This window comes from Carettochelys insculpta, chromosome 8, assembly GCF_033958435.1.
Source record: "Carettochelys insculpta isolate YL-2023 chromosome 8, ASM3395843v1, whole genome shotgun sequence".
In the NCBI taxonomy this organism is placed as follows: Eukaryota; Metazoa; Chordata; order Testudines; family Carettochelyidae; genus Carettochelys; species Carettochelys insculpta.
The window spans coordinates 9,418,802-9,446,393 of record NC_134144.1 but is presented as its reverse complement, the minus strand read 5'-3'; the positions used below and the strand labels follow the sequence as shown (position 1 = coordinate 9,446,393).

The window sequence follows — 27,592 nt, the reverse complement described above, 5'->3', positions numbered from 1 at the left end:
TTTGGTTTTGCGCTCCGGTTGCCCTCTTTCTACAGGGGATCTCCGAGCTTGCACTTACTGCCGCAAAATAGCTTTAAGCTATGCACACTCCACTGACAGTAACTCCATTGGGGAAGACTTAAATGCTCTATCTGATTCCACCTATTGTGTGTCTGTGCTGGACCCTGGGGAACCACGTACGCCTGTTGGGAGTAGAAAAGCTAGCAGAAATATCTTTCTGGAGGAGGACCTAACTTGGCAAAGGTATGAAATGGCTTCATGTTACTTTGAGTAGGTGTCGGAATCTCAACCACGCTACCAGATGTCATCTATTTAGGTCAGTGGCTGTCAACTTTTTGAGCTGTGGCCCACTCTGCTCAGTGCTGACTTTTTTGTTTTTTGGGGACCACCAGACAAGCACCTATGAGGACAAAAAGTATTTGCTGATCTGAGTACCTTAAATAGTCAGTTACTCTTATTAGCCTACTAGAGCATAAAAATGTAAACATAGAGGGGCATATATTTAGATCTATTGTGTAAATTTATATTAGCCAAATTTTTGTTTTTAAATAACATAAAATATTTATGTTCAAAACAAAAGGCTTCTGCATTTCTTAATATGTGGCAGGATCGTCCTTTTTTGGGGTCAGGGTCACTGGCCTGCAGGAAAATCAGTCAGGACCACACAATGTTGAAAAGCAGCCCAAAAAAAAGAAAATTCTGATTGATGTGGGCCTCTGAGTGGGACACCTTGCTCTGCTCGGGCTCTAACCCCTCAGGGAGCGGAAGGGGAGACCTGAGATTCAAGGCTTTCCATAGGCCAGATTAACTTTTCAGGAGTCCTGGTGGCAGTTGATCTTGTGAGTCCCCTAGGCTCTGGCATGGGGCCAAAAAGGAGGGGGGCGTGTGGTGGGAAGGAGCTGCAGCAGAGTAGCATAGGTATTGGGGTGCCAGGGCTGAGTGGGAGGTGGGATGGAGGAAGTAACGGGGTGAGATCTGGTGCAGGAGCAGACTGGGTGTGGTGTTTGGGGCATTACCTGGTTCCAAGTTCCCTATCACCTGCCCCCCCGCCCAACTGCTCCCGCTGGCTAGCCTCCCGCCAGCAGTGTCTGGTACTGCTGTTCTTCTTCCTTTCTCTGTCTGCAGCACCCCCCCCACCCCCCCAACCCCTTGCGATGAAGGGAAAGAGCCAGGAAAGTTGGTGCATTCCTCGCTCAGACTGAGTGCAGAGGGGCAGGTGAACTTGGACAACTCCCCTAGCTGTGCTCGCTTGAGCTACGGTGGCTATGGAGAGGTGCTTCTCACCTGGGCCCAAGCTGCTGCACTGAGAGAAGCCTGTAGTAGTCCTCTCCCCTCAGGGCAGCCACATAGTGAACCCCTCATCCCCAGCCCCACACCAGAGCAATGATTTAATTGGGGGAAAAAAAATTAACTGAGTTAAGGAACTGAGCAATGATGGGTAAGGCTTCCATAAAAGACCCAGCCTCAGCTCTTGATTCAACTTCTATGGATAGAAGAGATCTTGCAATTCCCAGAGGGATTTCTGGCCACATCTTAGTGAGACTGCTGGCATTTTGGAATAACAAGCCCTTTACCAGATTTCAGTTCTACCCCAATATTAGTCTGAATAGGAGCATTCACTGACAATGTAGGCCTGTGGCTTCACAGAGGTGGAAGGCAAATCTTTTCTTGTTCTGCCACTATTTAGTCAAGTTTCAGTTCAGTAAAATGTTAGCTTGCTGGCAGAATTAGGAAAGGTAGACACAATGCTTTCTGGGCCAATACTGATGAAATAAACAGACAGTAACTATCTGCAGAAAGTCACATCCCTGGTAGGAAGCTGTAGGGACAACTGGAGGGGTTGCTTGATCTCTGCCAAAAAAAAAACCAAAACGAAATGATTTTTTAGAAGAAAATTACCGAAAGGAACAAGAAATCAGTTTTGTCTTATACACCACGTAAGCCACAACAGGGTATTGACTCCCGCTGATTAGTGTGAGAAGAATCCAAATGTTCTGGGACTTCAGGGTCAGGATAAAACTATATTAAAAAAGGATTCACATGATGCTTGCTCTGTAAACAGAGAATTATAGGTTGCAGTGTAAAAGCTGGATATATATATCTTTTTTTTCTGAGTATGCTTGTGGTTAATGCTCTACTGAGCAATAAAAGAGCTCAGAAACTAGCTGTCTTCAGAGAATACTGGTTGTGGGTTTTCCCCCCCCCCCCCACCACTTCAGCTTTCCTGACTAACAGCTAGAATGAAAGTACTCTATAGAAGCAGTCTTTTGGGTCTGAATAAAGATCTAGTGTTGGAGATTCTGTCAGGGTGAATGGTTCTTTGTCTTGGATCAATGCTTAAACATTATGGCAGACTAGCAAACTGCCTAAAAAGTAGTTTGTAACCATTTCTAACCTTGTATCTGGGGACACTAACTAAATTCCTTTGCAAAGCATTTACAGTGTAGGTTTCAGCTTTATTAAAAATTAATGTGTTTTTTTAAAGAATCTGATAGAAGGAATCTTGAATAGTAGAACACTGAGTTCTGTGGCATGCCTACAAAGGCATCCGTTGCTGTTCAAGTGTACAAGAAGTCTGCAAAATACTCTCATGGGACCATCTAATCTTCTTTCATGGCTTCTCACCACTCTCCATGTGGTCTTTGGCATGTGAGCACAACATTTCCCAAGTCAGATAATGGTGCATAGTTAGCATTTGCATCTTTACTGATGGTCTTAATACAAGCGCGGAGGAAAAGTTCTGAGTGCTGAAAGATTGGCTTCCTCTGGAAGTGCCATAGTTATTCGTGTTGTAGGGAAGTTAGCTAAATGAGGGTTTTGAAAGAAGACAGCTTGTTTCTTTACCCTTGTCCCAAAATTAGGCTTAAATTCATTTGGTAAGGGAGTATACTTTGAGAAATTCAAGCAAATTTCTTAAGTGTTTCAATAGAAACTTGGCAAACCAAACTCAGCTTTGTGATTAAAGTAGAACAAAATGTTTATAAGCCAAGAAATTCTTCACGCTAGGTGTAGGCTGCTCAAAGAGAATACCGTAAGCCCTGACTTAAACATAGGTTGTGTTCCCTAGCAATCACATGAGTGGACTTTCACACAAATCAGGGGAACCAGGAAACTGGCTGCTGCACTGGTCAGTTTCCTGGCTCCCACAAGTGGAGGGAAGCTGGGAGTGGAAAGGAGCCAGGCTGCCACCTATTTCCTGGCTCCCTGCCACTCGCTGTTTCAACTTGCATTAATCCAAGTAATGTGCAAGTCAAAATAGCGTACGTAGGGGTTTTACTATACTGAGAAGCTGGAGGCCTGTCTTTTCACAGGGGAACAAGAACTCAAGTCTGCTACTGTTTTCTCTCCAAACTGTGCGTCCTCTTCAGAGCAGGCAGGAAAAAACCTTTTGAGGCAAGGGTGCTATATTTATTCAGAGAACCCAAAAGTGTGCTAAAACACTGAATGGATAAAGACACTGTCCTGAACAGCTGCTAGTTCAGATAGTCATGCAAGATGAGTAAAGTTGAGGAGAGGATGACAAAGGTTATGTTGCTGAGGGTTGCTGATGCTTGTGCATGTATTAAAGTGATAGCTATGTTTTGTCAGTAGATACATAGATATTGAAAGCAGTGGATTTTTTGGGGAGCAGGGGAGTGTTGGAGGAGGAGGACAAGGAGTACCAGGCATTCGTACTGTACATGGGAGGAGGGTGAGCTAAGGAGAGGCAGGGTAATGAGGGAGGGGCTGTGGATGAAGAACAGATGAGTTGTGTGTTTTTGCAAGAAGCTGAGATGGAGTCTGAGGTTACGTACCAGAAGATCAGCACTGCAGTTCTCAATCCCCAGCAGTCAATTTATCAGGTTTCAGCTGCCTAGCGGGGTCTCATTGATTCCAGCACTCCATGGGAAAGAGGTGCTTAAGGGAAGTCAATGGGAAGGATTCTCCCTTTTGACCTCCCCACCCCCAACCCACCTGCAGTGGAGACCCCACGGCAGCTTGATGTAGGCATGTTTACTCCAGCTATACTGTTCATGCAGCTGGAGCTGTATACCTTTAAGTTAGCATTGCCCTGTAATGTAGACCTGTCCTAGGAGGTCACCAAGCCATTGTTTTGTACAGATGGCCTTGGGCTGGTGTTATGAAGGATCTTTTCCCTGTGGTCTGGGCACTTTATAACTTATGAAGTGTACAATTCGTGTTATCCCTGGTTTTAACTTGGGCTGTTTAGTGCTGCTTGTGCTGGTGGTTGTCTTAATGGAGCTCTCTTTGCAGTCTGATTCACGCAGACTCTTCAACTACCACACTGTCAACACGCCTTGTGTCTGTACCTGAGGATCCAGGGAAGTCTCCTGCTCGAAACAGGTAAATTAACATATATGTAGACATCTGAAGACCTCTCTTCATAAGCACAGTACCACACATCATGAATGTGAAATAAATAGGGGTCAGTAAAATCTTCCCTTGATGAATTCTGAACCTGTGTCCTGCATAATTTGGAGATCCACTGTGCTACTAATGATGCAATCTTTGAGAGATGTGATTAAATCCTACTCACTTGTGACCAATGAAGAACCCAGGAGTCTTTACCTTCAGCAATTACACAATGCCAAATGTGAGTAATTATTCTGAGATCCAGGTGAATATGCTTCCTGCCCTGAGGAGCTTGCAGTTTACCTGTGACCAAGCAAGACCAGTAATAGAGTTGGGGGGGATGGAGAAGAGGGGAGGACAAGGAATACTGTAAATTACTCCCCTTCAGTAATGTTCTTGTTTCCATGGTGCCATGAGAGCTGGACTGAATGTTCCATTGGAATGCAATGAGTGCAAAGCATGGAAGCAAGTTGATGAGACTAGAGCATAAGAGACAGGAAGAGAGGCTAGGGCAGGAGACTGTGTGGTTATATTCTAGCAGTTCAGGCTTAGGACTATGCTAAAGGGGAGGTAGAACTAAGATGCGCAACTCCAGCTAAGTTAATTACATCGCTGGAATTGACAAACCTTAACTGTTTTTGAAACCTTTTGAAAGAACTTGCTAGCCTAGTCAAGTATAGGGGTTTGGAACGGGTCCCATATGGGGAGAGGCTAGAGAGACTGGGACTTTTCAGTCTGGAAAAGAGGCGATTGAGGGGTGATATGATAGAGGTATATAAAATCATGAATGATGTGGAGAAAGTGAACATAGAAAAATTATTTACCTTTTCCCATAATACAAGAACTAGGGGACACCAAATGAAATTGATGGGTAGTAGGTTCAAAACTAATAAAAGGAAATTTTTCTTCACACAGCGCACAGTCAACCTGTGGAACTCCTTGCCCGAGGAGGCTGTGAAGGCCAGGACTCTATTAGGGTTTAAAAAAGAGCTTGATAAATTTTTGCAGGTTAGGTCCATAAATGGCTATTAACCAGGGGTAAAGTATGGTGCCCTAGCCTTCAGTACAAGGGCAGGAGATGGATGGCAGGAGATAAATCACTTGATTGTCTTCTGTTCTCCTTCTCTGGGGCACCTGGCATTGGCCACCGTCAGCAGACGGGCTACTGGGCTGGATGGACCTTTGGTCTGACCCATTATGGCCGTTCTTATAGTCACAGGATCGGAGAATAGGTGGGACTGTGGTACTCCAGTTTCAGAGGCCCCTGAAGTGGCAGGGAACTGATTAAAATGAGGTGGTCGTGGTAACTAGTCTGCACTCCCTGCTGCAGAGGTGTCCCTGCCAATCTGACTTAGGCAAAAATTCTACCTCGGCCCCATATGTGGCAGTCAGTTAGACCCAGAGACCTCCAAAGTGTGGAGTGTGCCCCCAGGGGGGCGTGAAGGAGCACATGGGTTCTGCTCTCAGCCTGTATCATCCATTACTAGCCCTGGTTCTAGCCCCAGCCCAAGGACCAGGTGCGGGGCAAGGTTAGAAATGGAGCTGGATCTAGCAGTGAGCCTGGCTGCTGCTCTGTTCCCACCCCTTGCTGTGACCCTGCAGCTGTGGGTTCATTTTCTGCCATCTTACTCCAGTCTGCATTCTCTCCTCCCCGTCCCCCACCGAGGTGATGCTCCTGGTTCTGAAGGCCCCTCTGGAGTAAGGAGAGGGTGACCCTCAGGTTTGGGGTGGGCCATGGAGTTACGCCTGAGTATGTGGGCAGGAACCAGCCAGCCAAGCACCAGAGAAGAAGCTTGCTACTGTCTCAGAGCACTGACAATCAGAGGTATCTACCTCATGTGAAATTGTTGCATGCATGTCTCACTGGAGCATGGGACTTGACCCAGTGTTAGGGAACAGTTGGGTCCAAGGTTGGTCTATCAAATCCTTATGGGAAGAAAACCTACTTGGCTCAAATATTCCTTCTCTTGTGAAGCTGTTAATATTTTGTAATACAGAGATTCAATGGAATCTCTTTCAATCAAATAGCCTTGTAATGTTCCACTGCATTGCAGCCATCTTGCTTTGGAGAGGTGGAGAATGACAGGAAGCGCTGGTTTGGAAAACTAGAGTACACTAGTATGTAGCTTAACCATTCTTGATGCCTGTTGTAAGGTCACAGCCTGCTCTGATAAAGTTTGAGGCGTTTACAGACTATAACCATTGTTTGTTTTCTCTTTCTCTCGCCAGATCGGCCAGCATTACTAACCTATCACTGGATCGGTCTGGTTCACCCATGGTGCCTGCGTATGAGACATCCGTCAGCCCTCAGGCTAATCGCACTTATTTGAAAGCAGAGACCAATGAGGATGAACGCAAAATTCTCTTGGTACATACTAGATTTTTTTGTCATCTTCCGTTGTGATAGCAATCTGTTAGTGTGTCCATCTAATTCTCTTTGTGCTACATCTTGGGGCTTTTTTTTTAAATGAGGAAATTTTGAGTGTTCCTTTAGTATTTGTCCGTAATGGTTTAGCAAGTTCTAAATGTGAATAATTGACTTTTTTTCTTTTCTTTTCTTTTTCTGTTGTAAAATAGTTGTCTGGTCATTTGAATAAATTAAAGGCACCATTCCTAATGTCAGGCACAAAATTATGAGTTTCACCTTGTCTGATTCGTTGGCAGATTTTAGTGTTGCTTTTCTCCTAGGAAGTAGAATTGAATTTGTTCGTGGGGGTGAAGTTGAAACACAGCACGCTGGAGAACTCCTGTTCTGTTCTAAAACATTCTATTATGTATTAGTCATGCAAAATATATATCTTTTTGTCTGGCTATTCAGAGCTCCATCCATGACAATTAGATATGCAGCTTCCTCTTATCCTCATGTAAACCAAGGTCGGGGTTGGCCATGCAAGGGAAGTGCCTGAAATCCCATGGTCTTGCAGAACATGGAAAGGGAGGGGTGCGGAGAGGAAGGTGATGTATTTCCAACTCACCGCTGTGGGCAGTGAGTGCAGAGAATAGCAAAACAGCAGAGTGACCACTAGGGGCAGCTGCAGCAGGAAAGCAGAAGCCACATGGAGACAGGCTTCTCCATCCTGCCAGCCTCTGGGCAGGTAAATGCTCCCCTAACCCCTGTCCAGCACTCTGCCTCAGTGTTACATGGGGAGCCCTGCTGCCCCTTGTGATGCCTCCTCCACAGCTAGACCTCCCAAGGGGCTGGGGCCAGGAACCCCAGCTCTATGCCCTGCCCCTGGCCTTCAGCTCTTGCTGGGCTCAAGGAAAAGGGCTGTCTCCCTCCCATACCCATGGCACCTTTTGCCAGGCTGGGACAAGTACTGTAGCTTCCTCCCTGCCCCTCAAGTTCAGGCTGGGGTGGGAAAAGGAGCCTAGTCCCGGCCTCCCCTCACTTAATTTAAATATCCATGCAACACTGGGTGAACTTGGTAGTGCTGCAGAAATGGAACCCCTTCCCCAACCCACCCTTATTTACTTACCTGTTTGTAAAAGAGCATCAGTTAAAACGGGGAGTGGGGGGTGAAAACAGTCAATTACATGCATAGTGCTGAATTTTTCTGAACTTCACTTCTGTATTTAAAACCAGCACATTGTGTACTACTAGCCCTGCTCCTCCCTGTAGTTTGCATATGTGAGGGCAGCATTCAGTGCTTGGTGGCTTACCTTTTGACTACAGAACCACATTGGGGTTCCACGCTGAAAACCAGCTTTGAAATGAGATGATTTCTTCCTTGAAGGAGGAGAACATGATTGCAGATATGCTCCACAGAGGGTATCCAGGAGTACTGGAGAAGTTAGCTTAGGGGACAAAGTCTCTGTCCCACAGACTGAATAAGTTGACAAACTAGTAACAGCTTAAATGTTACAAATACAGCTTGGGACAAAATAGTCCAAGCTGTTCTGTTTGTCGCTTAACTTTAGAGCTGATCTTTAGGCTTGTTGCTGTTATGCAGTGACTTGGAGTGTCCAGAATTGCTTACAGCAATACAGGAACTGTCCTGAGTCCCAGGATACTCGTACGTAGTATGGAGTTGACTATACTGTGATAAATGGTAATCGGCCTTCACTTGAGAAGGGAGAGTGTGTGGCAGGGTGCTGGAACACTATGATGCTGAATGAAATCCCTGTATATTAGCTTGCAGATCAAGGAAAAATCCTAGTGGTTTTTAAAGTGTTAAGTTCTGCTGCAGTGGATTTAAGTGAATAGACAAGGCAATAGTAAAACTAGGGCATCATTATCCAATCAGATGTTACGTGCTCTTGCCATGGGAAGGGTAAAGTGCTTGTAGCAGACGACTCAAGAACATACAGTGCACTGGAGAGGCTAGCACAGGGCACACAGAACGGCAGTCAAACCACTCAGTGGGACCAGCTTCCTGTAAGATGAAGCTGGCGCAGGGGTAGATATAGTACGTCTGCACACGCAGCTGGGTTCCAGTCATGGACTTTAAGGGGTGGAGGAGAACATCCTAAGGAAACAGGAATTTTCCTGGCAAACCCCTCGTCGTAGCACCAGGATGAGAGGAGGGAGATGTTGATTAGGTGCAGTAAATCATCCAGTTACTCTGAGGTTTTTAAAGTGGGAGGAACTGTTTTATAGCAATAGAGGAATGCAATGCACCCCTAGCTTTTATTTAGGCACACTAAGGGGTTCACTGGTAAGCATGAGGCTTACTGGGGTGCCTATTGCTTACCTGGCCCTTGCCAGTGAGCTCTGTTGGTTGCGAGCGTCCCTGGCCTCAGAGGGGCGGGCAAGCAGGCCGGGCAGCAAGATATCTTGGCCTCAGCAGGACCTTGCAGTGGGTCTGGGCAGTAGGCCAGGCAGCAGAACCTGAGTCAAAATAACATCTTTTGTATTTTATAAATGTGACTATTTCCAAGGTAAGAATGTTTTAAACCTGGTCTTGCCCTTGAAAATATTAGCATGTCCTGCGAACTCACTTAGCCCTTTGTTTGCTTTGCATTACAATGCCCTTCAATCGTATAAAAAGGCCCTTTTATTTAATTGGGATTAAGAATAAAAATGCTTGAAATGTAAACGAAAATTGCTTCCTTTCTCAGTCAGGTTACTTGATAACTAATGTCATAATTCTACCAGTTCTGTGTGTTCAGGGCTTTTTTCCCTAGAAGACAATGTACATTTCTTAAGGCTGATTTGATGCCTCATATAGCAGCAATCCCAGTTCTTCTTCCCTTCTTCTTTGGGCTTGTCCAGCACCTGCCAACTTTTTTTTTTTTCTTTCCTGTTTGTATGTGTCCTTTTAAATGACTGGAACATTCAGGCTAAAGAACACTCCCACTTTCTGCGTGTGCTGGTGGCACAGAGCTGTTTTGGCCAGCAACAAAGTAACCGGGACCAATGAGAATATAGTGACGCTACAGCTGTACAAGTGTCACCAGGTAGTATGACCGCATGACTCCACGTTGTGGTGTAACAAACCAGCACCCCTGAGCCTGTGGTTCAGAACAGTCTAACACTAAACATCTGTGGAGAAAGTGTGCGTGTGGGGGGGGGGGGGTTAGCCTTTCAGTTACGCAGCACAATAAGTGGAGATGCCGGAGAGAGCCCCATTCATAGAAATGGAACAGCAGAAGTTGCATGGACAACAGGCAACGTAGAAAGCCTCGTTCTCAAAGGGCTCCCTCAGCTAGCTGCCCAGAGAGGCTTGAGTGCAGCATTCGTGTCAAGATCCCCAAATGTTCAGAAGAGCGTTTACTGAAGCCCATCGGTGTTCCTTGCTATTCTGCATACCCCCCGCAACCAGTCTCCGGGGCTTTAGGGGGCTGAAAGAGGGAGTTCAGCACGGTAGCTTTAGCTACAAGAGCACGTGCGTGATTTGCAGTCGAGCCGTGTAGAAACTCGCTGTATCTGTATAAGGTACTAGCCAGCGTACCCGCTGTGGCTCCGGGCTTTAGCCGAAGTAACTTTCTGAAAATAAATGAAAAATGTACACGCTTTCTTCAGTGGTAGTGTCTTGCAGAATGAAGGCTGGAGTGAGGGTTTGGGAGTGAGGTGGGACGGGTGGCTTAGGGCAGAGGGTTGGGAAGTGCAGGAGAGCTCAGAGAAGAGGGGGTGCTGAAGTTAGGACAGGGGAGTGGAGGAGGTTATTGTGGCCACCTGTGGTGGTGAGGATGGTGCTGCTCCAGTGGTGGCTCCTCAGAGGGAGGAGCCTTGGCCTCTAGCTTCACTGTCACCTCTCATAGCCGATCGGGGTGGGAGGCAGCGCTTTGGGGGCAGTGCCTAGCCTACAGCTGCTACAGAGAGGCTTTTCATGGGGCATTGCTCCCTCATCCTGCAGCCTGTTTGGTGGGGTGCTCCAGGGGGCTACCAGTGACCTCCAGAGGTCCCTACCACAACCTGCAGGCTCTGGGAGCTAGCATTGGCCTTCAGTGGTCACACTTAAGCTTGCAGCTCTTGGTGCAGCAAAGGGGAGAGGCTTTGGGAGCTGCTCGCCATCCACCAGCCCTCCCTTCACCCCAGGGCCTGCAAGCCATGAAGGGACGATGCTCCAGGGGTTCCCCCACTCTCTAATGTGGTCCCACCAAGCTGTCTGGGAGGGAAGCAAGGCTCTGGGGCAGCCTTGCCCTCCTGTAGTTCCCACCCGTTCCAGTCTGTAGGCTCTCTTGGAGCCTACCCAACTTCCAGCTGTTTGCCCATGGCCTCTAGTCTATGGGGGGGGGGGCAGGGAGAAGCATGCTCCAGGGGGCTGCCCCCTTTCCAGCTTCTCCCCTGCAGTCTGTCTGGGAGGGGCCCCCAGCCTCTGGCACCCTCTCCTGTTTGCTGTAAGCAATGACAACACCCCCAGTCACTGCATAAAAGCAACAGTTCAACAAATCCCGCTGTCTGGGGGCTGCTCCTCCTCCAGTAGCCCCTCCATCCACATATCCTGTAGCTCTACATCCCAGGAAGCTCTGGGTTTGGGGCAGGGGAGCTACTTTTCCTCCATCTTGGTGGTGGGCAAGACTGCAGAGCCCCAATCCCACTGGCCACTCTTTTGAGGCTGCAGCTGCCCTTAGTGGCCGCCCTCATATCTCCTGTCTCTGCCCCTCCCTAGAGTCATAGGGTGGAAAGAGACCTCAGGTTGAGTCCAACCCCCACTCCCTGGTCCACTGAAAGCAGGACCAATCCCAACTGAATCAGCCAAGCCAGCTTAGATTCAGACCTCTGAGGAAGGCGATTCTGCCACCTCTGTAGGTAACCTGTTTGAGTTTCACCACCCTCCTACTAAAATAGTTTTTCCTAATATCCAAACTAGCCCCCCACCCCCACAACTGGAAACCATTGCTCCTCCTGCTATCATCTGTTGCCACTGAGAACAGCCTCTTTGAAATGCCCTTCAGGTGGCTGAAGGCTGCTGTCAAATCCTCCCTCGCTCTTCTCTTCTGCAGACCAAGTAAGCACAAATCCCTCTCCTTGTAAGTTGTGCTCCAGCCCCCTAATAGTTTTTTGTCTCACTCTGCTGGAAAATCTCCGGTGTCGTCATGCCCTTTGTGTAATGAGGGTCACAGAATTGGACACGATATTTCAGATGCGGCCTTACCAGTGCCAAGTAAAGGAGAGTAATCGCTTTTCTAGATTTGCTGGCAGCTCTCCTAATGCAGCCCAGGATGCCATTAGCCGCCTTGGTTCATATCCCGCTTCTCATCCACTGTAATCCCCAGGTCCCTTTCTGCAGAACTGCTGCTTAGCCAGTCTGTACCCAGGCTTCAGCACTGTTTGTTTGGGATTCCTCTGTCCTAAGTTCAGGACTCTGTACTTGTCATTGCTTTTTTGGCCCAATCCTCCAATTTGTCTGTCTCCCAGGACCTTACCTTCCAGTGCATCAGTCTCTGCCCCTAGTTTAGTGTCGTCTGCAGATTTGCTGAGGGTGCAATCCATCCTCTCATCCAAGTCACTCATAAAGATGTTAAATAAAAGCAGCCCCTAAAATGACCCTGGCGGTACTCCTGCTTGATGCTGGCTGCCAGCCAGCGAGAGCTATTGATCGCTACTCGTTGAGGCCAAAGTTCTAGCCAGATTTCTATCTACCTTGCCATCCGTCTATGCAAACCATTCTTCTTTAACATGCTGGCAAGGATACTGTGGGAGACCGTATCAAAAGGTTTGACAAAGTCAAGGCATGTTACGCCCATCACTTTCTCCATATTGACAAAGCAAGTTACCTAATCGTAGGCAATCGGGTTGTTCAGACGTGATTTGCCCTTGGTGAATCCATGGTGACTATTCCTGGTCACTGTCCTGTCCTCCAAGTGCTTCAAAATGGATTCCTTGAGGATACCCCCTGGGATTTTTCCATGGACTGAGGTGAGGCTGACCAGTCTGTGGTTCCCTGGGATTCCCCTTCCCTTTTTTTTTTTTTTTAAAAGGTGAGTACTACATTTACCTTTTTCCAGGAGTTCCCCTGATCTCCCAGTTTTCAAAGATAATGGCCAATGGTTTTGCAGTCAAATCAGCCAACTCCCTCAGCATCTTCTGATGCATTTGGTCCGGCTCCATGGATTTGTGTATGTCTCCCTCTGCCCCCTCCGTTTCCATATTCTTGAAGACAGCTCCATTTCTAGCACTTCCCATTTTCCAGGCACAGCCAGACCCTGACCTTGGGTTAAGTTAGGTTAAGGGGAAGGTGCATAGCAAATTTGGAGGTCCTAGCTCTTATGGTTTAGGAGTTCTTGGGTGGGGTGGGGGGCAAATGGACTCAGAAGTACACATGTGCGCGCGCACACACATGCTCTCTAATATATGTAGTGCTTTTTTTGTTTGTGTGTGCGCGCGCCAGTACTTGCCAGTACTGAGTACTGGCACCTCAGCAGCTCCAGCCATGGGATTATCTGCAGGAGGAAGAGCAGGGAACTGGTGGAGCAATGCCTTTTTTTAAATAAAAGGCCCTGTGTATAAACACATGTGGATTATTATTACTGCAAAAAATTCTTCCCTTGCTTTTTTCCTGACTTGACCTTTAGTATTAAATGTTTAGTTTTAAATAATTGGTGTATAACAGTTTTGATTTTAATCTTCTTATTGCAAGCCTGGATCTAGAAGCCATTTGGAGGACTTGAGCTCCTGTAGCTATGTCTAACTGAGGCCAGTCTTTTTAACTCTCTCTCTCATACAGGACTCTGTCCAGTTGAAGGATTTGTGGAAGAAAATTTGCCATCACAATAGTGGGATGGAGTTTCAGGACCACCGCTATTGGCTTCGGACACATCCCAACTGCATTGTGGGAAAAGAACTAGTCAACTGGCTCATCAGAAATGGACACATTACCACAAGGTATTCTGCATGCCTGAATTAAATCCCTCTCATTGTGCTCCTTGGTGGCATCTCTTTCTTCCCACCCTCCCCGAATGGTATATTCCCCTTTCAGAGAGAGCATTTGCGTATCCATCTGCGTATGGAGAGGAGAAAAGGAAACAAAATTGACCCCCTCCTCCTCTTCCCTTCCCTTCCTTTGAAGAAGGTAAAGAAATGTCTCTTCAACGTGTTTTGCCAATTCTGACAGCACACAACTTGAAATGAAGGGAGAAGCAGCATCGGAAGCCATGTTTTCTCTAACTTTTTTTTTTTTCATCCACATGCAGAATAAATTTTATGTACAGTGAGGCATGTGCTGATGTGTGTCACCAGTAGAAAGACAGGCTGCCAGCTGTGAGTGCTCCGCTAATCAGCGGGGAGGCATTTGAATCTCTCCTGGCATGCTGCTTACAGGGAGCAGTGGTCAGAAGCCAGGACATGTGACTAGCTGGTTTGTCACTTCATCTTTTTATCTGTTCATTTTCAGCACTATTCCCAGATCTGAAGAAATGGCTGTGCCCCATGAAAGCTCATCACCTAATAAATTATTTTTATTAGTCTTTGAAGTGCTACATGACTTTTTTGTTTTGTGAAAATACAGACTGATATGGCTACCTCTCATATTTTTGAAATGCTGCTTTGTTATATAGCTCCTGATCAGCTCATCCTAAAACGTTTCTTAATGTTGGTTGACCTAAGCTGAGCACTCTGGGAAGATGCTCTAGGGATAGCCTCCGCTCTTAAATATTGTAATCTATGTAAACAAAAGTTCAGCTCAGTTGTGCTGCATGGATGTTGATTTGTGTATCTTAGCAGCAGGGTTCTGCTCATGCAGCTGTAGCTGGCTGGCTGTCAGGGAAATTTGGCTTTGCTGACCTCCATGATTCCCAAACTCAGAACATAGTGTAACTTTCAGAGTTTGCTTGTGGAGCTTCAGCAACGAGGTGCAGGACCCAGTTGGATGTTTGTACGCTATGGATGGCCCAAGGATCTTTTGTCTACAGGGTAGCAGAACTTATCATCCTGTGGATAGCACTGTAAATTGTCTTACAGTGCCGATGGCCTGTAAAGAATTACTCTCTTATAGCTGAGATAAGAGGACAGGAATCAAGATGGTTGGAGCCTGCACAACAGAACTTGGCCTGTGTCTTCAACAGTGCTGAATACCTACAACAAGGATGCCTTGGCCCTTCCAAAAATCAACAGCCAAGCATCCTGGTTGGGACCATTTTTATTCTTGGCGCTATTCACATGTTCAGTCCACTGTCCCACCACGCCTGCTCGCTGGCTCTCCAGTTTGTCTCTAAGTAAACGCCTTTTGTTTCTTGGAGTGCAAACTAGAGGGAGCTCAAATTACATGGTATATGCAAGAGTGTTTGGGGTAAAAGCTTGTACTGTAAGTCATACACCTTTGTAACCAGAGTTTTAATCCTCAGTTGTCTCTTATTCTGCCTGTAGAGCTCAAGCCATCGCCATAGGACAAGCACTGGTAGATGGGCGCTGGCTGGACTGTGTCAGTCACCATGACCAGATCTTTAGAGACGAATATGCTCTGTACAGACCATTACAGGTACAGAAACCTCTTTTTTGAGCTGCCTTTGGAGTGGTAACCCATTGGTTCCTGGGGAGCTGTTACCAATCTCTTTTTTTCCCCCTAGAAGAACTAGCTTGAGTATTGCCTTGTGTTGTCTTGGTGCTGTCCTTTTTGCCAGCTGATTCTGTCTTGTTTTGCGAGTGTGTGGAAACACCCTTAATTAGCTTTCAGTAGCGGTTTAATTAAATTAATATCCAAGAGGAAATTTGGTCAGACAAGGAAGCTGTGATCCTTCTCCTCTGAGAGAGGATAGGCACACCTATGCTTCATTAAAAAGAAGTTCTGATATCTTGGATCTCATCAACAAAAGTCTCTAAAATCACAAAGCACCTTCCAGTGTAGCTTCTGAATAGCATAGCCAGTATTCAGAACAGCTGTCCTGGAGTGTGATCCTCTTATTGGGAGAGGGCCATTATCAAAGAGACGTTCTTTGTAAAAACTTTAAATACCCTAATTTCAACACAGGAAAAATATATTGGGACATTAATTACTTAATTCTTGATCAAAAGAAGTCAAAGGGTTTAGGAAGAGGGAGAATTCTGTAATTTACTTATTGCTGCCAGCCAAGCATCAGGAGATGTTGCGTAAGTGTCTTTACCCTGGTTTATAAATAGCTTCTGTTGAATTTCTGAGCTTAAGCTGCATTTTATAGAGACACAGTCAGGGCCCCCAGTAAAGGAGAGGTTTGTCAGTGACTGAAGATGCTGTCTGGACTCTGGACATGATCCAGTTTTAAATGTGTTGAGGGGTAAGATCTGCCAGACCATTAGATTTTGTCTGTCCGAAATAATCATGAAATGCAGACCAACTCCTGATTTATTGGTCACACTCATGTATGATTTTTTGATCCTGTAGCATATAAAGCCAGGAGGAAGTTGGATGTGACTCTTGTTTTGCCTATGTATGTAGAAATTTGGAGTAACTTCACTAAATTCAGTGAATTAAATTGGCATCCCTAAATTTGTATTTGCAGCAGGCAGATGAGTTTCAAAGGTGGGAATTTTATGTCCATCTCTAATTCCTGTGGTGACTGGAAATTGTACTGCTATGGGGCTAGGTCAGAGTTGCATGTATTGTGTAGGGTTCTATTGTGGTTGGATTCCAAGGCCGTGCTTCCCAATAGTTTTTTTTTTCTCTTTCTTTAGAAAGCTGAACTTGGCTTTCAGCTGAACCAGTCAGCTTCGTGTCATTTGGTCAGTCAAAGTTTCTCAAGGATCTAAACAATATTTCTCAAAGTGAACTGTGGGCCTGCTGTGGAAAGCTGCTAGTGGGCCCTCACCACTTTGTTCACATGAAAGATCAATAGCCATGGAACCACGTGGCTCCCGTTGGATCTGGTTCTCTGTCCCCAGGCTCGCCAAGCTGCCACTTCCCAAAGCTCTTGTCTGGAAACACCAAACTGTGTTGAGAAGGACTGGGCTAAAAGTATGTGCACCCCTTACAGATGAGCATGGACACTTTTTCTAGGAGCACATGAGAGAGTCTGGCAGGCCCCTGTGCTCTAGTCCAAGTACTCAAATTTGTGCAGGTGCTGGACACATCTGTCTACCCCCAAAACAGCTTCCAAATTTCCATTTGCCTCTCTGAAATGTGATCACCTTGTGAGTGGGCTGAGGAGGCTGGGGAAAGAAACCAGGATAGATATGGGTAGAGTAAAGAGATACTCTCTCTTGATCTGAAACAGTTGCTGTGGGTCTCTTTCCCCCCCACCATCCCTTTTCAGACTGGGTAGGTGAGTCAGTGAAAAGCTTATTCAGGTGTATGTCTACATGTACTTTTGTGAAAGGCTTTGCAGTGCTTCAGGCTGTAAGGCATGAAATAAACGTAAGCTGTTGCTATTTTGATCAGCTCCTGCATAGTGCCTTTTCAAGGCAGCTTAACGTCTCTGTAGAGCTGAAGAATAAACTTAGGCCAGGTCTCCACTAGACTGTAAAGACTATTGTAAATACGCAGTTTCAGCTACGGCAATTGTGTAGCTGGAATCAATTTATCTATGATCGACTTACCTGGCTGTGGTCACTGAAGGAGGCTGATGGGAGAAACTCAACTGTTGACCCCTATACTTAGGTTTTGCACATCCCACTGGGCATGCAAAGTTGAACCCTGAAGATTGACCCTGACCAGGTCAGTCTACTGGGTAGTGTAGATGAATCCTGATTTTTCCTTTTTTCCTTATCTCCCAGAGCACAGAGTTCTCAGAAACCCCATCTCCAGACAGTGATTCGGTGAACTCTGTGGAGGGGCACTCGGAGCCATCCTGGTTCAAAGACATCAAGTTTGACGACAGTGACACAGAACAGATTGCTGATGAGGGGGAAGATAACTTGGCCAGTGAGTTTCACCTGACTCTTCTATCTTTGCTTGAAAAATGAGCAGTTTTTTTTTTTTTTCTTTGTAATGGAAGAGAGAGTCCTGCTTTGCTTGTGGTAGGTTTTATTTTACTTGGAAACTTTGCACTTTACTAGTCCTCCTGTTTTTTTTGTAGTGGATGCATTGATTTCTAATCTGTGTTTGGAAGAAGTGACTGTTTGTAAATTAGTAGAAGCTCTCTGGATTACAGTAGCACAGACAGCCTAGACTGGGATGGCAAGGCACACGCTGCCCTAAGGTTCTCTTGGGTTATGAAATCTATAGAACTCCTATCCAACACTTGATCAAAAATTGAAGTGTGCATGTTCAGGATTGGAAATACGGCATCCCTTTAGTACTGCGCACTGGGCTCTGTGTATTTAAATGTTTCTCCTCTTCACTACCCTCATGATACCCATTTGAACCACTTTCCTCCCTATATCTTCCTCCTTACCCAACATTAAAAGACTCTGCCAGTCCTAGCAAGCGCACATCAGTCAGCAGCTTCCAGTCCGCAATGGACAGTGACTCAGCCGCTTCCATCAGCCTGAACGTGGAGCTGGACAACGTGAACTTCCATATCAAGAAGCAATCCAAGTACCCACATGTACCCCCTCACCCTGCCGACCAAAAAGGTATGAGGTAGTCATCAGCTGGAGATGCACGTGATGGAGAGTAATACCCCGATACTGACTTGCTTAGGCACTACCACCTGTAGCTGTCTTGGTGGGGGGTGTGTGTGTGTTGTGTATGGAAGATCTCTTTAGTTAGCCCTTGTATTTCCTCCTGATGCTATTACCTTTGCAAGGGTGCTCAGAATAAACCAACTACAGGTTGAACCGCTCTAATCTGGCACTCTTGGGACCTGACCAGTGCTGGATGAGAGAATTTGTCAGATCATGGGAACTCAGTGGTGTCTAGCAGCATTACCAAAACCTCCACTGCTTACTGGGCTCTTAGAAGGCATTTAGGGGTAAATCACAGCTAAATAACGGCATAGAACCCTGAGAGTCAGGATTGGTGGCTGTAAACAAACTTCATGGGACAAGTGGCCATCGGGCTAATTGAAATCATGCCAGATTATGAATGTTGGCAGATCAGAGTTCTGGATTAGAGGGGTTCGACCCATACTGCCACTTTCTCTAAAGAGTGTACAATGTATGTGAAGTTTCTTTGCAATAAACACCTGCTTTAAGTTTAAAAAGAGGAGAGTTACGTTGCTTCCTCCTCTCCTTTCATAGTATGGCAGTTCCTCTTTTCGTGTCTTGGTCAGTTAACTGGGAGAACATCACAAATGCATCTGTCCCAGGAAATCTCATTAACCAATTTAGTATATTAAAATAAAAAGACGCACAAGATTAGACTGTCACTGGCTTAACCATCTTTTTTTTTTTTTTAAATCTCCATTAGTGAGGGAGAGAACTAATGGACCAATATCATCTTTTTATAAAATGCATTGATTAACAAAAGCAATTGTCAAATTGCTGAGTAACTGAGATCTCTTCTACGAATGAATGCTAAATTGGAATGTGAAAGGGCAAATGATACCTATGTGAATAGGTCACTGAGTCTCCCACTCTCTTATAGTATACTGTGAACCAGACAATGAATGACTGAAGCAAAGACTGTGTTTGGTGTAATTAATAGAGGGAATGCTGGAGTCATTCTTCCTGTTCTCCCCTCTTGCCTGCAGCGTCAACAGGTTTGCAGATCCCTATCCAGTTTCTCTGAATGGACATGGAAGTCTTTTTGTTATGGAGCCTGTCCGTAGTTCTTGTAATTTCACAAGGATAATAGACTACTCTTTCCTTGGGTTGTTCCTAAAGAGTGCATTCCTAAATTGTTGTTTTTGATTGTTTTTAAATACAATTGAAAACTTTCCACTGGGGTGAATTAGGATCAAAAGGCTTATTTTTCCTTTGTTCACTGATGGATTTCTCTGAAAAATTGAGTTGGACAGAGAATACTGGAAGCTTCAACCGAAGTGTTAGCCACCAAAAATGAGAGCGCCCTGAGTCAGTGGAAAGTGTGAACACTAAATTCCAGTACCTACAGCAGACAAAAGGAAGGAAATAGGTATATGGTAAAAATGAAAGTGCTGAAGGTACTCTAAAAAGCAGAGTGCCTTTTATAATAGCTTAATTTCGCCTGATACTACAACCCCACCACCTTCCCCTCAAAAAAATTATCACCACTTCCATTGACTGATTATGGACATAGCTTACAACATGGGTTCCCAACTCTAAGCACTTCACATTAAAAACGTCGTCCGTTGTGCCGTATTCAGTGTATAAAACTAGGTATTTGAGAGTAAGAGGTATCTGGCATCCAGATAACCCATCTCATTCACTGCCCAGATCCCTCACCTCCAGCCTGCTCCTGAACCACCTCCCCCCCACACCCACTGCTACCCCCAGCCCACTTATGCATTTTACCAGTCACCCTTAGCCTTTTTCTGCACCCTATGTACACATCAACGGGTAAGAGTATCTTTACACCTGCCCTTGTCCTTGCTCCCTAGTGGTGGAGGTGCCAGACTCCAAATCTAAGGACACCAAATGTAGGTGCTTATTCAGTAGGACAATCTACTCGATGGGGGCCGGCCCTGTGGCTCAGGGTGGCTAACCAATTGGTGCTCATGAGCTGCTACAATTGCAGCTTCTAGTCTTCTCTCCTAGTTCAGAGACTTGTTGCCCTAGGATTTATGGGAGGAGATTTGTGCCATCCTTCAGGAAGGTAAAGCAGTGTCCAATATCTGCCTCCAAGCTTCCCTGGATTGGGTGGATATTGCTGCGAGGGCTCTTGTTCCAGGCATTGCAGTGCTCTGTGTGACCTGATCACAGCCTCTGGTCTCCCACCTGAGGTCCAACAAACGATTTAGGACCTTCCCTTCTACAGAACTGGGATGTTCATGGAGCAGACCAACTGTCTCCACAGCTTAAAGGACTCTTGTAATACGACGAAGTCCCTGGATATTCACACATCAGCTACACAATGGAAGCCCTTTTAAACTGCAACTTTGGTGTCAAGGGTGCCCTGACTTTTATCAGTGACTGGCCTCACTGTTCCCACCGCAAGCCATTTCATCCGCAGTCTGGGGCCAACCAAGGCCAGTGCAAACCTTCCTCTGAGGCAAAGCCTCCTTTTGATGGTCCATCTGAGGTTGCAGTACAAGTGCCTGCAGATCCTCTCTTCCTTTTCCTCAACAGGCTCTCCCTCTTCCTCCCAGCCTGATAGGCTATTGGGTTGGACTGATGAACCCTCCAAACAGTTGCATTGGGTTAAGCTATCCCCTTTCCTTCTCCTCTGCCTTCCCACCAGTCCCTCTTCAGGGACCCTTCATGAGCAACTCCTCCAGGAGGTTCTGTCACTGCTGGGTCTGGAGGTGGTGGAAGAGGTCCCCCTTCAGTACAGGTAGCGGGGGTTCTACTCCTGTTTCCTTAGCCTCAAAGACAAGGGGGCCTTCAGCCTTCTTGGGCTTCAGAGACCTCACTAAGCTTATTGTTACCCACAAGTTCCACATGGTTTCTGTGAGCATCATCCATTCGCTCCCTGGATCTGGGGAACTGGTACATTGCTCTCAGTTTAAGACTCATATTTTCATGTTGTGATCCAACCTTCCTTTCAATGCTACCTCTGCTTTACTATGGGCCTCCTGCACTTCCAATTTCCTTCCCTTCTGGCTCTTTCTGGTCCCCAGGGTGTTCACCAAATGTATGGCTGTGGTGGTATCTTTTCTTCTGACACAATGGGGTTCAGGTGTATCCCATGTGGAGCAGCTCGTGTGTGGCTGCTCATTCTGTCAACTGAAGGGCCAGGTGGCTTTCACCACAAACTATGGACAAAGTGGGGCTCATGCTCAGTTCAGTAAAGATCCAACTCAGTGCATAGAGTTCATTGGAACAGTTCTTGATGCCACCAAGGTGAGGGCGTTTCTTCCCAATTATCGTTTCCAGGCTCTTGCCCAGCTTCTATGCTCCCTGTTTGTTTGCAGTCACCACAATGAGGATGTGCCTCCATCTATTGAGTCATGGCAGCATGCACGTATGTGGTCCTGTTCGGCATGCTGCATCTTCACCCTCTAGTCGTGGTTGGTGCCGATGTATCCTCCTGAATGGGACACATTAGACACGGTTCTTGTGGTGCCGCAACATGTGTCCAATGCTCTTCCTTTGTTGGTGGCTGGAACCTTGGAATGCGCTGGTTGGCTTCCCCTTTCATGCCACCCAACCTACCATGTCTCCAGTAATAGACATGTCTGCTTTGGCCTGGGAGCCCATTTAGGGCAGCTCACTGGTCAGGTGATGTGATCTGCAGGGGAGTCTCCACATGAAGTGTGAGCTTTTAGCAGGGCATGACATGGGGCAGAGGGGAGTAAGCTGCCCCATGCAAAGAGGCTAATAGGTTGCTTTTCACTCCAGAATAAGTAGTGTTTGAGAAGTGTCTGTCACAGATTTGTCTGTGATAAACTTCTGTGCTATCCCTTAAATGGGACAGACTGCAAAGATACTAAAGGCTGCTTCATTAAACTAGTTGCAAACAGCTCGTTAGAGACCCTGTCCTTTCAGCCTCAACTTGGACGGAATATTACTGACCTAATAACTAAGCTGAAGGTAAGGTTACCGAGCTTTTGGTTTTCAACTGAAATGCTAGGTTGAAAAAGGACCCTAGCGGCTCCAGGCAGCATTGCTGACTGGGCTGTTAAGTGGGCTTGATGGTGTGTCAGGAGGTCTGGGGCTAAGGTAGGCTACCTCCCTGCCCTAGCTGCAGATGGCTTCTGGAAGCTGTCGCCTGCAGGCAAAGAACAGGTCAGAGGGGCTCCACCCACTGCTTTGCCCTGCCATAAGTCTGGGTCTAAAGCTCCCATTGGCTAATGGGAGCTGTTGGGGGCGGTGCCCCTGGGTGCATGGCTCCTTCTTGATTTGCCTATGTGCTTAGGAGCTGTAGGGACCTGGCAGCTACTTTATGGGAGCTGTGGTAAGTGCTTCCAGAACCCTGGGTCTCCTGCCCCAGCCCTGAGCCCCTTCAGACAGCTCGAGCCCCTCATCTTTGGCCCCACCCCAGAGCCCCCCACATCCTGTCCCAGCTGGCTGAAAGCGAGGTGAGGGATAAAGGAAGGAGCAAGGCGGGGTGTTCAGTTTTGTGCGGTTAGCAAGTTGGGAAACCTGGCTGACAGGATGCTGTGTCTTGGACTTTTCATCCATTATGTATGAAGCTTCATTTAGAGCACTGACTGGTCAATACTGGGGATTGGATTCCTCCCTGTGGCTTTTTTTTTTTAAAAAAAAAAAAAAAAAAAAAAAAAAAAAAAACCTTTCCTCTTTCCTGCTGGTTCTCTGTGCTGCCTGCTTTGTTTCACTTCCAGCTTGGCTGCTGTTGCTGGAAGGAGTCCTCTTGCCAGATGTGGGCTGAAAGCTTGCGTTTGCTTTCTCAGGACATGTGATTAATCCTTCACAAAAGAGGCCTCCTCACACACAGCTGTCAGATGCATGGCACAAAATGGAGAGAGTGTTCTGTCTACGCAGTCTACCACAGTAGTTTTCAAGCTTTTTTTTTCATATGTGGACCCCCCCACCCCCCAAAAAAAAAAAAATTTCAAGTCAAGGTTTTGACCCTTTGGAAATCCTAGATATAGTCTGCAGACCAGGTAGAAAACCACTGGTCTAGAGTAATAATCATAAAGGAGATGGGTTAAATTCGCAACACTAGTGGATATGAAACTTAGGTGGCTGTGGCCGTGTCCCTATTTAATAATATATTTGTAATTCGTGAAAAGATGAGTGGTGACATCCTAGTGCTACTTTCAGTTGTCTCATTTAGTTCTGTATTTCTCTGCCTTGCAAGTGTGTACTCATCATGAGCTCATTCCAGAGCAAATGACTGCCTGTCTGGTGTTTGAGGCAGGGGAGTAGCGGAGGGTGGTCATGATGGGGATGCTTAATTCGAGGTTAGGTTCATTGGCTACTACTTTTCCCTTTAAACAGCTGAGGGATTTTTTTGTTTTGGAGAAGCTGGAGATATTTACTAACTTGACATGTGAAGGTCACAACTAATAGACTTGAGAAGCTCTTTGGCAAACAAGTTGACAGTAATTACAAAACATAGTAGCTTTCTTTTGTATAATACGCGTGCATGTTGTGTATGGGGGATGGGCAAACTTACTGACCTCCAGAGCTGCAGAGGAGTCTTCACGCCAGCTGTCAAAGTTCTGAATGTGCAGCCCTGAGGACCTCCCATCTGTCCTTCCCCATTGCCAGCAGTGACTTGTGCAAGGCATCCATGGAGGCACATGCCTACCCAGCTTTTTTGCCAGGGTTTGGTGGCCTGCTCAGTCACATGGTGATGCTGGGTCCTTTGCTTGCCTGGCAACTACTGGAGCCAGCAAGATGGGAGCTGTGGCTATGGAGAGAGGCAGAGGCGAGCAGCAGGGAGAGGCTGCAGGGGGTGAAGTGGTGTATGACTCAATCGCTAGGGATCCTGGGGACTGAGCCATGCTCCTCTACTCTCAGCAGGCACCTGTCTTCTCTGGCAGAAGCCCCTTGTCCCTGCCACAGGGCAGAAGCCCCAAGCTCCCACCCCAGTCTGGTAGGTAGAGAAGTGGGGGATGCTCCATGAGCTGCACTTAATTGTGAAAGAGGCACATGCAGCTCGTGGGCTGCAGTTTGGCCACCTCTGTTGTACACATGGGCAACTTCCTAATCTGCCTGTACCTACCAGTGAACTGATGAGTACATTCTTGACCTGCCTCCCATTCTTTTCCATTTTGACTACAATCCATTTTAAGTCTGGCATCGGTTTCTCCCTTTAGCTTTTAAGGAAAGAGCACGTTGCATATCTCTTTCCTTGATTTGAGAAGAGTCCCAGAAGCAGGTTGTCATCTCTCTCTCTGGGGGTGGGGGGGAGGTTGTGCCCAGGTAAGGGAACACCTGTGGTTTCAATATGCCTTAAGAAATTAATGTTAGTTAATCATTATTGTGTGTAGTTTGGGTATGTCCACAGTGTCTCAGGGGAAGAATAATACATTCCGGATGTAGCTCGAGGGGGGGGGAAACTAGCCACATGTGAGCTGGAAAGGCAGGTACTTTTTTTTTCCAGGGCCTCTATTTTGTGTACTCTCTCTATTTTAACTCGGTTGTTGAGTAAATTTAAGCAGTAAAGTGACATCATTTTGAGCCTCGACGGAACAAGTATGAAAGGATATTCTTGTCCTAACCACTCATGAGGATGTTGTTACAGCAATGACTAAGAGCTTTAAATGAGTAGTAATTTCTTTCATGGTGTGGGTGTGTACATAATATTATACTGGTGTGTGCCAACAAAACCTGTCACTTGTCTAGCTCCCCTCCCATCTTCATTTGCTTTTTTCTTTTCAGAGTACTTGATTCCTGACAACGGAGGACAACAGATGATCTCAATAAGCGACGCTTTCATCAAAGGTAAGATGAAATCACATTCTTCCAGTGAGTGGGTAAAGTATTGGCGCTTCTATTGGCGTTTGAGATGGCTTAAATGTTGGCTTCTTAAAAGTAATTATAAAGACACCCTAGAGAGAAACTCTCTCTTGTAATTTTCTCCACTTCCTTGGTTCACTTTCAGATTGAACTCAAGCTTGTCAGATTTTTTTTTTCTTTAATTTAAAGGATGCCTGTTAGTCGTAACCTGACAAAATTAAGATTATTTTGACATAATAAGGCATTTTGGAGGCGGGGAGGAACCTACTCCTAAGCATTATTTTTAATTTGAAAATGTATAGTTCAAAGCAAAAAATATAAATAGACTGACAGGGCTGTTCCCTTCCAGTTATTTTAAAGATGTCCAAAAACCATGGCTTCTAACAACAAACTATTTATTTGGTGCACATGAGAAAAAGCAGCTGACTTTAGCAGATTGTGCCTCACATGGCAAACATTTGTTACGTACAGATCTGGCTCTGGGCCTGATGAACCTCTGTTACTACACTTCTGTGTAGTCTTATTCTAGTGAAACTGAAGTAACTGTGGTCAGTTACCAAGTTGTTCAGGACAGTCAAAACCAAAAGGGATTGTGAAGAACTACAAAAAGATCTCAGCAAACTGAGTGATTGGGCAGCAAAATGGCAAATGAAATTTAATGTGGGTAAGTGTAAGGTAATGCATGTTGGAAAAAATAACCCACATTACACGTACTACATGATGGGGTCAAATTTAGCTACGACAGATCAGGAAAGGGATCTTGGAGTTATAGTGGATAGTTCTCTGAAGACATCCACGCAGTGTGCAGCGGCAGTTAGTAAGGCAAATAGGATGTTAGGAATTATTAAAAAAGGGATCGATAATAAGACAAAAGATATCATACTTCCCCTATATAAAACTATGGTACGCCCACATCTCGAGTACTGCGTGCAGATGTGGTCTCCTCACCTCAAAAAAGATATATTGGCATTAGAAAAGGTTCAGAAAAGGGCAACTAAGATGATTAGGGGCTTGAAAAGGGTCCCATATGGGGAGAGGCTAGAGAGACTGGGACTTTTCAGTTTGGAAAAGAGGCGATTGAGGGGCGATATGATAGAGGTATATAAAATCATGAATGGTGTGGAGAAAGTGAATATAGAAAAATTATTTACCTTTTCCCATAATACAAGAACTAGGGGACACCAAATGAAATTGATGGGTAGTGGGTTCAAAACTAATAAAAGGAAATTTTTCTTCACACAGCGCACAGTCAACCTGTGGAACTCCTTGCCCGAGGCGGCTGTGAAGGCCAGGACTCTATTAGGGTTTAAAAAAGAGCTTGATAAATTTTTGCAGGTCAGGTCCATAAATGGCTATTAGCCAGGGATAAAGTATGGTGCCCTAGCCTTCATAACAAGGGCAGGAGATGGATGGCAGGAGATAAATCACTTGTCTTCTGTTCTCCTTCTCTGGGGCGCCTGGCATTGGCCACCGTCGGCAGATGGGATGCTGGGCTTGATGGACCTTTGGTCTGACCCAGTATGGCCATTCTTATGTTCTTATGTTCTTATGTTAGTCTAGCCCTCTAACTAGAGTACTAGCTAAACTGTCAGATTTGAGTAGCATTAGTTTAGATAAGCAACTAAGACTTTATTTTGACTTCTGTTGACAAAAATGAGTCTTCCCTATGAGCACTCGCTCAGTTGTGATGGCAAAGCAAGGTGGTATTGAGCGAATGTTTGCAATGAACTAACAGCCAAATTGCACAGGGTAAGAAATTAAAACACAAGTCATCTGTGGCACAGAGGTAATGAGCACTGAACATGGTTAACTTCTGTACATCCTAGCCCACCTTGTCCCGGATACATGTGGTGGGTAAATTACAGTTTAGTCAATAAGTAGCCCCAGGGCGAACACTATATTTAAAAACGTATCCAATAGGATTTGTTGCCATATCTCAAGTGATATAGACTGGCTATGGCTCTAGTGGGCGTAAACTCTTAATGTGTAATTGCCAACTTGATTTCTAAGAATCTGGTTTAGTCACATGATGCATTTCCATGGGCCTTGATTGTGGATAAGGTTATTAGAACCTAAAACATAAGTTGAATAAGCTCCTACATACATGACATTTTTTGCTAGCTTCACTACCTTCATGACATAGGCAGATGTTTTTTTTTAAGTGCTGTCCTTGGATATAAGGCTGCCAAAACAATAGCTCCTCTTCTAATGAAACTATATGACACTGTTCTCATTTTAAAGTTTTACATGTAAATTTGTGTCAGAAGATTCAGATTACTGTCTATTTTAGTCTGTAGGAGGCTATATAGAAAACCATACACAGTTAATTTGCTGTCTGAAAAGTGGCCTGCTCTTTCTCCAGGGGCGGGCTGGAGGAGAATAGCAAATTATCTGCATGAGGCCATATAGCCTGAAGTGGTGTGTAATACCTTGTTTACTCTGCTGTAGCTGATGACACTGCAAATATCTTAATGACTGACAGTGACTTACACTTGGTTCCAGCACACCTTAACATTTCAGGAGCCTCTCACAGCAAAGGGCTGGACGAGTGTTGAA

General features: G+C 45.8%; 1 protein-coding gene across 4 annotated transcripts in view; it reads left to right on the top strand.

Annotated features, from left to right (window-relative positions):
• Positions 1-27,592, top strand: part of PIKFYVE (phosphoinositide kinase, FYVE-type zinc finger containing) — a 94,456-nt gene that overhangs the window by 18,982 nt on the left and 47,882 nt on the right. For 3 of the 4 annotated variants that reach the window (XM_075001335.1, XM_075001334.1, XM_075001333.1), the window contains exons 6-13: positions 36-243; positions 4,255-4,344; positions 6,583-6,721; positions 13,464-13,621; positions 15,101-15,212; positions 17,420-17,567; positions 18,053-18,220; positions 24,959-25,021. In XM_075001335.1, the coding sequence (XP_074857436.1) occupies positions 36-243; positions 4,255-4,344; positions 6,583-6,721; positions 13,464-13,621; positions 15,101-15,212; positions 17,420-17,567; positions 18,053-18,220; positions 24,959-25,021 (1,086 nt within the window). The remainder of the gene's footprint in view (positions 1-35; positions 244-4,254; positions 4,345-6,582; positions 6,722-13,463; positions 13,622-15,100; positions 15,213-17,419; positions 17,568-18,052; positions 18,221-24,958; positions 25,022-27,592) is intronic. The other variant, XM_075001337.1, reaches the window with a different exon arrangement.